General features: G+C 42.2%; 1 protein-coding gene across 1 annotated transcript in view; it reads left to right on the top strand.

Annotated features, from left to right (window-relative positions):
* FAXC (failed axon connections homolog, metaxin like GST domain containing) overlaps positions 1-13,511 on the top strand; it is a 42,156-nt gene that overhangs the window by 13,631 nt on the left and 15,014 nt on the right. Inside the window, exon 3 of the mRNA XM_006118430.2 lies at positions 9,856-10,052. Within this exon, the coding sequence (XP_006118492.1) occupies positions 9,856-10,052 (197 nt within the window). The remainder of the gene's footprint in view (positions 1-9,855; positions 10,053-13,511) is intronic.

Raw genomic sequence — 13,511 nt, 5'->3', positions numbered from 1 at the left:
CAGATAGCAGGTATGTTTTCAGGGCAGTTTGCCTTTCCCACTGCTTGCTCCATTGGAACAGAGCCTACTTTATCTTCCCAAGCTGGAATCACACCACCACTTTCACCCTCAGAAAAAAGTAGGAGTAAAAAAAGGGAATTAAGCTGCTGGGGAACATTTAGAACTTCTTAGACACTCCAGTGAGCTGGGTTGTAGCAGTTAGTACAGTTTAGAACTAGATCCTTGTTCCTTGTTCCTTGTTCCTCCTTGTACTTCAGGGCACTCGTGTGAAATCAGACTTTCTCCACTTAGCTGCATAGGGAAAGAGGGAAGATTTAACTTTACTCCCTGCTCTGCCCTTCTCAAATTGTGACTATGGCCTTGGTGAGCCGACGGGGGAAGAACAGGAACTGTTTGTCTGATGCTTTCCTGTGTGAGATAATGGGCAGGAAGTGGGCATATGGAAGCGGGGCTCTGGCACCCCAGTTGTTCTCCACCGGAGCTCTCCAGGGGCATGTCTACACTAGGAAATTATTTTGAAATAACTTAGTTTGAAATAATAACTCCCAAAATGACTATTTCGAAACAGCATGTCCACACTACAGGGAAGCCTCGAAATTAGTCTGAGGCATGCTCCCTAGATGTGGATGTGCTACCTCGACTTAGAGCTCTTTTGAAATAAGTGTTATTTCTCATGGAAAACAGTCCCTTATTTCAAAATAACGGGACGGTAATGTAGACCAGGGCTAGGTGTACAGAAGCTGCTCTCACAAAACGGAATAAGGTAATGTGCTTCTCCCCTGATGCTGATGGGAGGAGTAGAAAAGGAATTGTGACCCATAGATTTGAAGTTCATTTTCTGTTGTGCTCCAGCGGCAATGTAGCTACATCATGCTGCCCTCTGACTCCAGGCAAATTGCAAAATTATAATGCAGCAAAAGTTTTTTATGCCAGGTGTTGAAATTTGATGATATCCTCTGAGGAGTTAGGTTTGAAGGAAACAATTTTGGGTTTTCTGTAAAATAGACTACTCAAAATATATGGATTTTTTTTATAGTCTGGCAAAGTAGAAAATCAACAGAAATGTTATATTTGTAGAAGGTCTGTTAAGAAATAGCTTGTCTTCAGAATAGATACAAAGGTACACAAACACAGACTTCAGTTATTGGAAATATTAGGTTTAATTCTTCCTGGTTATCAGAGTAAAAGGACACCGAAATGTTTTGTCTTTCAGTTTGTAAATTCCATCTACATAAAATGAGCTTTCCATGGACTCTTAGGACAATTGCTTTACGAGCTTCAGAGGAGTAGCCGAGTTAGTCTGTAACTAGAAAAACTTTAAAAACAATGAATGCTGCTAGACTATTCATTGTTTTTTAAATTTTGTGTAGATTACGGTTAAAGTTAATGTACTAGAGCAGATTTGTTTGTTTTTATGTACCAACACCACAGCCACTTGCCTTAATTTTCAGCTGGACTGGCTCTTAAGTGAGCTTTTGATAAATATTTGATGACAAGACAAAATAAAGGTTTTTGGTCTAAAGATATCTGCTTCCGATGTAGCATAAGGGATTTTGTTCAGGGATGGAGGGCATCTTAAAATATCACAGGATAAGGAATAGAAGCCTTAGATCTCAGTTTCTTGTTTAATCAAATTGTGAGAAAACATAAAAAAGCCCTGTAAGAAACCTAAGATTCAGCAGATTTTACTCTGCAATATGTTTCTTGATTTTGATTCTGAAATTTTAACTTCTGTATTTAAGTTTAAAATGTATGCCCTTAATGTTGGGTGAATGTTGCATTTTTGTGAATGCAAGCTACATTGATTTTAATTATTGCATAAAGAAAATTATGCAAATTTATATTTTATGAAAGCTAAAAGGAAACACCCAAAATATGGATATTTTTGGCATAAGAGGAAAATGAAACAGTCCTATGACATTTAATAGTGATTAAACCAGTAGTATTGTACCTTATTTAGTAGGGTTCTGTAGAAACAATTTTTAAATCCTATAGAATTGAATAAGAATGAGATTCCTTCTATATTTTTTACACCATTGTATAGAATTTTTTTTGTATCTTTTTTTTTTTTAAGTTCTATAGAACTGATCCGTTTCTTTTAACTTCTATCAGCCTTCTTTGTAAGATGCGGCCCACAAAGCTACACAAGTTGAGAACCACTACACTAGACAGATAATTTCCACTCTTTTATTTTTGCATTTCTAGAGACCAGGCGTGCCACATGATATCATTTTATTCTCATATCAGGATATCTGTGTCTGGGCAGAAATCCAAGACTAGATAGAGCCACAAGACATTGTTCCCAGGAATGTTCCCCAATACTTCTTTGATCCAGAAGGAAGGTATGTCTGGGAAAGACATGCATATTTGCAATGTACCACATGTCCGTATTTTTAAATGTAGCCAGGGTGAAGTGCCACCCAAAGAAAATCTCCTGCTGAATTTCCATTGAGTTGGAGACACTAGCACTATTTGCTACAGAGTGTTTATCTATCTCCTACCTCAAGTGAATTTGTGGAAGCTAAATTTTTGAGGCATAAATTGGTTGGAATAGTATTACCAATCCCAAACCTTCAAAAATCATGGCTTAAAATCATAAAATATGTACAGAAAAACCAAAATAAAAAAATCCCCAACTCAATAAATTTGGGGTTTTATTATTTGGCTGCTCATTTTGAGCCTTTAGGGATCACATATTTGAGCTTTTTACCACAGCCGTGAAGGCTAGTAGCTTAGTCTTTTTTTTTTTTTAAACGGAAGCTGAGATTTGTATGTAATAACATAATTCCAGGAGCTGGGTCTTTAAGAAGACCAGGTATCACAAAACTTGCCACAAAATCATGAGAATTGGTAAGATTGCTGGCAGTGTCCTTTTAAATAAAGGAAATAAAAGAACAAAAATTTAGCAGCTCAAACCTGTGCTTGTAGGATTAAGCAAACTTGTCATTAAAGAGAGTTGTGGTCTAATCTACTCACACGAATGGAAGCCAGGAATTCCTGCATTTGGTTCCTGACTCCTTCTCCATACTATCTCTCTGCTTTGGCTTCCCCATCTGTAAAATGGGGATTAATGCTTCCATTCTGAGCCCTGCTAACTTTAACGGAACTCCTGCTGGTGCTGGGCTCTTGTGGGTCTGATTGGAGGAACCTTGACTTCAGATGAGTAAGGTTTGCAGACCAGGAAATGTCAGAGTCGTAGGTAAAGACATACTTACCCTCTCTCCAATGAGAGGCCCAGATGCTTGTTAAAGGCCTGGAAGAAGGGAGGAATACTTGATCCACAAAACCACTTTGAGAAACCTATTAACTAGCCACGCTTGTTTGTTTATTTACGGGCACCGTGGCCAGGGAGCCTCGGGAAACAGTGCCCAGGTCCACGCCGCTTCCCGTGGCTCCCCTGGGCTGCAAACGACGAAACAGAGCCAAAAGCCGCAAGGGTCCATGGCCACGGTGCCAGTAAATAAACAAACCAACGAGGCCAGTTAGTAGGTTTCTCAAAGTGGTTTTGCGGATCACTTTAAGAAACGCTGATCTAGATCGTTCCTGTTCCCACTGTACCCACTTTCCATGGGGGTTAGTGGGTATGCAGATTAGCTGCATTTGCCTCTCAGGGCTGCAGAAATATATCATTAGTTAGAGTTTATATGGTGCTTTTAAGATGAAGAGTGCTACTGTGGGAGTGTTGCCAACTTTCTATTTGCAGAAAACTGAACACTCCTGACCCTCACCTTCTCTGAGGCTTTACCCCTGCCCCACCCCTTCCTTGAGTCCCTACCCTCTGCTCAGTGCATCCCCCCTCACTCACTCATTTTCACTGGGCTGGGTCAAGGGGTTAGGGGGTAGAGGGTCTGGAAAAGGGGAGTGCAGGATCTGGTGTGAGACCAGTTGAGACAGACTGGGCCGGGTCCGGGCACTGCTGAGGGTTTCCACTCCGGGCGAATTGCTCAAAACCAGGACTGCTTACAGCACCAGACTGGAGACCTTTCCCAAACAGGTCACAAACCAGTCACACAGAGCGCTTCAGCTGCCAATCCGGCTAGCAGGAATCCTCACAAGCAAAACCCCTGTGCCACAATCAGCCCCGGGCCTTACACACAGGTGAAGGGTTATAGAACCCAATATCACCTACCCCAAATGGGTTCTCCTGGTCTCAAAGAACCAGTCACAGATCCCAGGTCAATTTACACTTTAGATCTTACCCGCAAGATCACGCTGGGCCAATCCTTTAGAGTCTAAAATCTAAAGGTTTATTAACAAAAGAAAGAAAAGATTGAGAGTAAGGTTATTAAAGAGAATATATTACATACATCAATCACCAAGTTCTTGATGAAGGCTCTCAGTAGAGATATTACAAACTGCTATCTTAAAAGTCTCTGGTGTACATCGTATGTCAGGATGGGCCAGCAATCCTTCCCAGCTCTCTGTCTCTCACAAGGCTGCATCTGGGATCAGGAGCAGAATTGAAGACAAGATGGAGTCCACCTCATGGCATTTTTATATCCATTCCTGGTACCTTCCAAGCTGGAGTGGATCACATGGTCAAGTGACCTGTCTGTTTCACATGTCTGTTTCACATGCAGCCATTATGCCCTGATTGGTTGCAGGTTTCCAAACGCATTCCTCAGGTGTGTATTGAGCGTCTTGAGAGCCATTGTCCTTGGGGCCGTGCTAATTAGCATAGTCATTGACTGAACAATCTTTTTTTACAACAGGCAGCCCAAGCCCATTGCTCTGTCTCAGGCAGAGAACATTCAGGCTGTGTCTAGACTGGCAAGTTTTCCCGCAAAATCATCTGCTTTTGCGGAAAAACTTGCCAGCTGTCTATGCTGGCCATTTGAATTCCCGCAAGAACACTGACGATCTCATGTAAGATCGTCAGTGTTCTTGCGGAAATACTGTGCTGCTCCCGTTTGGGCAAAAGCCCTCTTGCGCAAATGATTTGCGCAAGAGGGCCAGTGTAAACAGCACAGTACTGTTTTCTACATAAAAGCCCCGATCGCAAAAATGGCGATCGGGGCTTTTTTTGCGGAAAAGCATGTCTAGATTGGCCACAGACGCTTTTCCGCAAAAAGTGCTTTTGCGGAAAAGCGTCCTGCCAATCTAGACGTGCTTTTCCGAAAATGCTTTTAACGGAAAACTTTTCCATTAAAAGCATTTCTGGAAAATCATCCAAGTGTAGACGTAGCTCCTCAGTACCAGCACAGAGTCCATTTTCATAACTCCACATACAAATATCACACAAGTATATGAATAGCATACATAGAATCAGTAGGACATAAGCTTTCAGTTGACACCTCACATAGCCCCCTTTGTACAGACTTTGGGGCAAACACTCTGCTCTCCCTCCCCCATGGACGCAGCAGTGATCTGGCTGCTCCCCTTAAAATCCAATAACATGACATCAGTGATGAGTTTGGTGAGCCAGAGAGTGTGCCAGGATGGAGCCAAGGGGTTCAGTATGAAGGAGGGGCTGGTGGGTTTGGGCTCTTGGAAGGAGTTTGGGTGTGGGATGCAGCACTACCTGGGGCAGAAGGTTGGGGTGCAGGCTTTGGGGAGGGCCACAGGGACTTGCAGGAGCCAGCTAAGGGCTGGAGCAGAAGGTTAGGGTGCAGTAGAGGGTGCAGGGTGTGGACTCTTGGAGGGAGTTAGGTTGTTGTAGGGGTTCCCACCTGAGGCGGGGCGGGGGGTGGGAAGCATGATGTAGTGAGGGATGTAGGCTCTGAGAGACACCTCACGCAGCTCCTGGAAGTGATTGATATGTCTCTGCGGCCAATAAGTGTAGGGTTAACCTGGTGATGCTATGCGCTGCCCTCTCCCACATGAGCCGCACCCACAGCTCTCGTTATCTATGGTTCCCACTGTTATGCTTATAAGAAGCACATGGGATCTTTCTAGGGGAAAAGGCAAGATGCTGCATTTATTAAGAATACAATATCAAAGCAGCTAGCATATGCTTTATAAACACAAGCCCCCCCACATATATACACACACACAGGTCCTGCAGATGGTGCATAGCTACCAGTCTGTCATGGCTCAAGTCCATCTTGCTGGCAAGGATGACTGAAGGTGCATCTGTAGTGCAGGTCTTAATACAAAATAAGGTATGCAAATTGAGCTATGTCAATTGTATATCTTATTTCAAAGTAGAGCACAGCTACACAGCACTTATTTTGAAAGAGAGCACTCTTCCTCTGACTTCCCTTACTCCTCGTACAAAGAGGGATACAGGAGTCGGAGTAAGAAGTCCTCCAGCTTGACAGTATTTTGACATTGTGATGTAGTGGGGGGGCTGTCTGCTCTGTGACCCGGGGTCCCCCTGCGCTGTGATGGGAGAGTCTCACTGACTCTCCTAAATGTGTATTAACCCAGACACCCAGGCTCAGCCTCTCAGGGAGGGAGACAAAGGAAGGAGGACGGAGACCAACAGCTGGCTGGGGGGCAGGGCTGGAAGACAGTCAGTGTCTGTCTGGTATCATGGAGGAAGCAGCCTAGGAAAGGGGTTGGGATTTAAGGGCCCAGTCTCCCCCATCTCAAGGGCCTGCCCTGTAACCAGATTACATCTATGCTGTGTTGTATCTTGGAGAAGCAATAAACTCCCTCTATTCTACTGGCTGGTGGAGTCTGTTTTTGCCACTACGGGGGTGCAGGAGGTGGGGGACCCCGACGCGCTGCCACAGACACTATTTTGAAATAACTGACTGTTGTGTAGACATAGACTAAGTTATTTTGGAATAGTGTTGCAGTGTAGATGTACCCTGAGTGAGGAGCTGGGGTTCCTCTGAGACTCCTCCGAGGCTTTGCTTTGCAGGACTGAACCCGAGTGTAATGGCAAAAGCCTTCCACTTTATATATGTAAGTTCCCATTTGAGTCTAAGGGGTTTGCAGTGTCATGCTCCAGTCCTTGGTATGTTAATCTTGGTGTCTCCCCACAGTTATCCTTTGATGTCTGTGGTCAGGGTTCGTTATCTCTTGTTTGTGGTCTCACCTTTGGAATGTCTGTCTGTCTCCAAGGCTGGGCTATTCTGCTCACTTTGTCAGCCTTCATCCAGCCTCCGGCACCACGGATGTTCTCTCATCATCTCCAAGTATCTCAAGTCTTTTTGACCATATGGACCTTTCTGATGACTTTTACACACATTCTTCACAAGAAACTATTTACAGAGCAAGACCATTCCAAACAAAGGATTCCATAGTTACTAGAAAACACAGCTTAGTTTGCAATGCAGGCATTGTCTAATCATGAGAAACAGGGTGAAATAGAAGAATACAGAATTTATAAACAAATTATATTCTTATACAAATACTAAAATTTTAAATTTTTGCTACACCAGCAGGGACACCATTTCAGATTTTGGGGTGGGCGTGTGACCTGTAAATGCTGTGATGGGGACAGGAGAAAGTGAAAGCATGGAGGTGGGGGGGGGAGGAGGAGGCCGGACTTAGGACAGAGACTTCAACAGTGTTACTGAGCATTCTCAGTACAAGCCAAGCACCAAATCGGGAGAGGGGGACACCAATCCCATCTGCCCTCTTCTCCCCCGCATGAATCATCTCTATCCAGGAGCTACCAAGGTACTGGAAAACTCTACTTTTTTGGCAGACAACTTAGTAGTTAGCTGACAGGAGCACTGTATCTAATTCCTATATAAAGCATAAAAATTAAATAAATATTAGACCCATTCAGCTCTAACCATAACGTATTCTGACATCTTGTGGCAAGTCACTTAAGGGACACCAGTTAGTCTTAACATTTTCATGTATATTCTTATTTCATTACTAACTCTGTGGAGAGAGAGAGACCCCATCAGGACTCCTGGGCTCTATCTCAGGGAAGTGAGGTATAGTGGGTTACAGCAAAGGGACAGATATATTTCAGCTCTATTTAACATCAGAATGGCCATACTGGGCCAGACCAAAGGTCCTTCTAGCCCAGTATCCTGTTTTCTGACTGTGACCAATGCCCAGTGCTTCAGAAGGAATACACAGAAGAAGCAGTCATCATGATGCATCCCCCTTTCACCCAATCCCAGCTTCTGGCAAAGAGAAGCTAAGGACACCATCCCTGCCCATCCTGGCTAGTAGCCATTGATGGACCTATCTTCTTTGAACTTATTTTGTACTTATTGGAACCCTGTTATAGTTTGTGCTTTTCACCATCACCTGGCAAAGAGTTCCACAAATTGACTGTGAAAAATAATTTATTTTGTTTGTTTTAAATCTGCCGCCTATACATTTAAGTGGGTCAGCTTCTTGTATTATGCTAGTGAAGGAATAAATAACATTTCCTTATTCTATTTTTCCAAATCATTCATGATTTTCTAGACATTTAACATATCCCCCCTTTAGTCATTTCTTTTCCAAGCTGAAAAGTTTCAGTCTTGTTAATCTCTCCTCATATGGAAGCTGTTCCTTACTCCCGAATAATTTCTGTTGCCCTTTCTTTACTTTTTCCAAACACAATATATCTTTTTTTAGGTGGGTTGACTAGATCTGCATACAGCATTCAAGATGTGGGCATACAAGCACTTTATGTAGAGGCAATATGGTATTTTGTCTTATTATATATTCCTTTCCTAATGATTCCTGATATTCTGTTAGCTTTTTAGGTTTTAAACTGTTACTGCAAATTGAACAGATTTTTTCAGGGAACTATCCCCAATGATTCTAAGATCTCTTTCTTGAGTGGTAACAACTATTTTGTATCTACAGTTAGGATTATATTTTTCCGTATGCATTACTTTGCAGTTATCGACACTGAATTCCATCTGCCTTTGTGTTGCCTGATCACCCAATTTCGTGAAATCCCATTGTAGCTCTTTGCAGTCAGGATTAGTTCCTGTTCACCCCTTTTTCAAGAACATTTGTAAGTTTAACACAGTAATCCAAATGCAGATCCCTGCAGTACAACACTCATTCCTACTCTTCCCCCACCTATCTTTTAAGTGAGGTACCCGGCAATGTTTTCATGATGATCTAATGATCCTTCAATTACTGGAATGCTCAGCCTTTTGTTATTCTTAATACCTCTGCCTTCCTCTTTTTATAACAAACTCCCTGCCCCAAAGACAAAGCTGCATGCAGTTCAAACTATGTTGCACTTAAGAACTGCCTCCGGAGTCAAGACATGCAACTTTAAGCAGACCTCAAGTATGAAGTCCAGGGGGTTCAAACTTGGGAAGGAGGGGCTACTGCCCCCTAAGCCCACCATAAATGGTGCTCTTGCTTCCCAGCCAACAGGAGCTGCAGAGCTGGCACTCAGAGTTGGGGCAGTGTGTAGAGCTGCCCTGGCCACCTCTGCACGGAGAGGGTCTCAGGGACATACTGGTTGCTTCCAGGGGCTGCATGGAGCCAGGTCAGGCAGGGAACCTGCCTAAGCCCAAATATACTCTAGAACAAACTTTTAACACCTGCTTAGTTATTCTGTCCGGAGCCACTAGTACCAAATATTATTGTTGTTTTGTCTGTGATACAAAATTGTCCAGAATATTAGGCCTATGGACTTCTATCCCCATCGGCCTTTAATTAATAATACTAACTCACACTATATATGGCAGGAAAGGTCCATAACACCTTTCATGTTTGGTCCCATTGTTTGGAATTAAAAGCAAAACAAAAACAATGACAGGCACATTATTTTGGCTAGAAATTACTTATGCTGGAAATTGATTTTTCATTTCCATTGAGAGTAAGGTTGTCTCTAGCTTGATAGTTACTGTATGGTGGATATTGATTTTATGCTTTTGGGTATTGGCACCTTTTTAAAGAAAACTTTTTATTGATCAAACAGAAGCTGAAGGGTGTTTTTTGTGTGTGTGTTTGTTTTTTTTGTTTTTGTTTACTTGCTTCTTTTCTTAGAACTATTTTGATGGAAAACTTTCCTCTCAAGGGAAAATGCCCTGGATTGAATACAATCGCAAAAAAGTGTCTGGCACTGAGTTCATTATTGACTTTTTGGAAGAGAAACTCGGAGTGAACTTAAATAAAAACCTTGGTCCACATGAAAGAGCTGTTTCCAGAGCAGTGACAAAAATGGTGGAGGAACATTTCTACTGGTAAGCTTGCATGGTAAAGCTACTTCTGTTTTGAGCTTATCAAACATGTGCTGCACAGTTTGTTTGGAAATAAATGCTTGCTTTGTTTTTCAAACAACTGGGAGATGAGCTGTGCTATTTTCACTCTGAGAGAGTTGGTGTTTGATTCTGTTCTTACTTGTGCCTGTGTGAAGCAGGAGTAAATACCATTGAAAAGTGTAAAACCATTGCAAATGAAGTTCAGAACTGGGCCTTCTGTCCATCTGTAAGTTTATAAAGGAGAGTAACAACAAGTCAATACTGTGGCCCTTTCACCTATATTGCTTCAGTGGCTTATGAAAAATAACTGCAGGATTGGGCTGGTTAATAATCGGCTAAATTTCACACTGTTTAATAAACGTGTTATTGCTAAAAGGGAGAAAGAAAAATCCAGCTTTTGGGATTAATAGGTGACAGGAGTACAATATTTTGTATTAATTGAAAAAATATATTTGCACTGTCTTTGTTTAAGAGAATTTTGTTGTTATTCTTCCGCTATCTGTAATGGGGTGCAGTATTGTTGGCTGAGTGAAGCAAGAATTAAAGTTCAAATCAAAGGATTTCTTTCTTTCTTTGTTTGGTTTGTAGAGAGATGTGAAGTCATTTAATACCTCATGAACTGTAATATGTGATAAAACCTCACTAAATCTCGTGTTGTTAATACTCACATTTACACTCACAAAAATGAGTCTTCCCACTCACCAGCAAAGATCTAAGAGTAGACACAGCAACTGTGACTCATCTAGGATCCTACTTGTGATGTGACATCAGCTGTTTTGTTGAGTAAGGCACTTAAAAGCAGAGCGAGGGTTCCCATTGTGATTTCATTGCATTAAAAATATGTACAACAAAACACCTATGAATATTCTGGGGAGCCTTGTCATAAATCATGAAAATTATCACTTATTTGACATGCATAGCTTAAGAGTACATTCCGTGATGCCTCATCTTGTATGTTGCTGAATGCCCCCTGCTGAGGTATTCCACTCTCACTGGGCCAACTGTTGAAAGGATGCTGAGCACCTGGAACTCCAGGTGTCTTCAGTAGGCATTGCATATGCCTGATACGTCTCAGGATCGGAACTTTTGACTTCATTGGCAGTTGAGGGCAGCTGGGCTGGAGTTCACAAAATTGCATAGGTGTTGAGGCACTGAATGTCACCGTGCCTACCTTTTAGATGCTTAGAAAATCATAGGAACGTACTGTGAATCACAAAGTCTGAGTTAGGTGCCCAGGATCCAAGACACTGGATGGGGAGAGACTGGCCTCTTAGACTGTGATTCACAAAAGCCAGCAGACTAGGCAGGGAATCACCTAGATTAGCCTCTAAGGGTACATCTACGCTGCACAGTTGTTTTGAAAAAAGCTATTTCGGAATAGTTATTCTGAAATAGCTTATTTTGAAATAGCTCGTCTGTACTGCAGGGAAGCCTCAAAATTAGTCCAAGGCAGGCTTCCCTAATGTAGACATGCTGTCTCGATTTAGAGGCCCAGGAGGCACTGCGGCGGAATAACTTAGAATGGCCCTGCTGAGGGGCTATTTCAAATAGCAGCAGTGGAGCATCTACACACACCTTATTTCAAAATAGGTATTTTGTAATAGGCATTATTCCTCGTAGAATGAGGCTTACAGATTTCAGAATAAGCCACCTATTATTTCGACATTATTTCAAAATAACATAATGGCTTTGTAGATGCTTGCATTATTTTGAAATAAAGCTAATTAACTCAAAATAACAGTGCAATGTAGAGACACCCTAAGAGATGATGACAGGAGGGATGTGTATCAGGCCCCACCCTTCTCACTAAGATAGGCACCTACGTCTAGGCAGTAAGGAAATGGGAGCTCTATTGCTGTTAAATGCTTATAGCACTTCTGCAAGAGGCTAGGGGAAGGAGGACCTCTCTCATAACTTTGAGCCCAGTGGCTAGGATTCTCACCTGGGATGTGGGAGACTTTTGGTTCAAGTCCCACATTCACCTGACACTGAGAGATTTGAACAGGGACATGCCACATACTTCATAGGCTGAGGCCAGATTAAAGCTGCCTTCAAAAATGGTTTTAGTTGATATGTCCCCCGCTGGAATAGTCAATGTTAATCCAGATGAAATGAAAGGAAAATTACCTTAAAGATATGGTACAGCAGAGAAAACATCCAGAAACTAAGAATTTATACATTAGCTTCTTTACAGAGCCTGTCCATAAACAACCCGTATTTCCCAAACACGCTAGGCTGCATGTGCTCTTCTGACCTCCTCCTCTGATGGATAACTTTTAACCCCCCTGCTCCTGCTCCCATTGAAGTTGGTGACAATAATCCTGTTACCTGCAGCAGGTGTGCTTGATGGTTCAATATGTACTTACGATGACTGTCACTTTCCAGATTAATTGTTCCTTTTCTCACAAGCTTCTTGAAGGGGAAAAAAAAAGACTTTTCTTTAACCTGTTGGAAGAGTAATAAAGACCAGCAATTCCAGTGAGAATTGGAAGATTTTGACTTGGGGAAGCAAATTTAATAAAGAGTCCTCTTAAGAGAACACATCTCCCATCTAACCAAACATATACATTGCAGTACAGCAAAGCTGCTTCGAAATCATCTCATTCAGTGTAAAGCATGTCATAAGAGGATAAAATGCAAAAAAAAAAAAAAAAAATAACCCAACATGACAAAGCATAAATCTCTTACATTAATTAATTTTCTGCTTAAGCCATAATAAAACTGAGAGGAGAACGGGGGGCCACTGAAACAAATACCTATTATGAGGATTATATTATTGCAGCAAAATGATTCAGTTGGCAGGCTTCTGCAGTGCATAGAGTCACTACTTAGACAAAGTAAAAATAAAGCATAAGCCAAAGGGAATGGATAGGCAGGAAGGTTTTGTCAAATGTGCATCATAGCGTTTAACTCCTGATTCAGTTTGCACATCACTTTGCTGTGCTAATCTAGGACTCAAATCAAACCCTTATTTCCGTTGAGTAGCACTTAATTTCATGTATCAGAGGAGTAGCCGTGTTAGTCTGAATCTGCAAAAACGGCGAGGAGTCCTGTGGCACCTTATAGATTAACTGAAGTGTTGGAGCATAAGCTTTCATGGGCAAAGACTCACATGCATCTGACGAAGTAGGTCTTTGCCCACGAAAGCTTATGCTCCAACACTTCAGTTAGTCTATTAGGTGCCACAGGACTCCTCGCCACTTAATTTCATGAATCTCAGTCGGACTGTTGTCATGACTAGGTGCTTTACTGTGTGAACAAGTACTTCAGAACGAGGGCCAACGTTTAGTATTCTGGTTGCTATGCCACAGGCACAGATGCGTACTTTACCACACAGCTAGCTTTCTGTCAGGCCAATAATCCTTAGGGCCTCAGGAGTTATGGAAGCTGTTCATCAAACTCTTCTGCGGGCTACTTTGTTGTGGAGTCAATGTGTGGCAC

Source organism: Pelodiscus sinensis, chromosome 3 (genome assembly GCF_049634645.1).
Source record: "Pelodiscus sinensis isolate JC-2024 chromosome 3, ASM4963464v1, whole genome shotgun sequence".
Taxonomy (NCBI): Eukaryota; Metazoa; Chordata; order Testudines; family Trionychidae; genus Pelodiscus; species Pelodiscus sinensis.
This window is presented reverse-complemented; position numbering and strand designations above follow the sequence as displayed.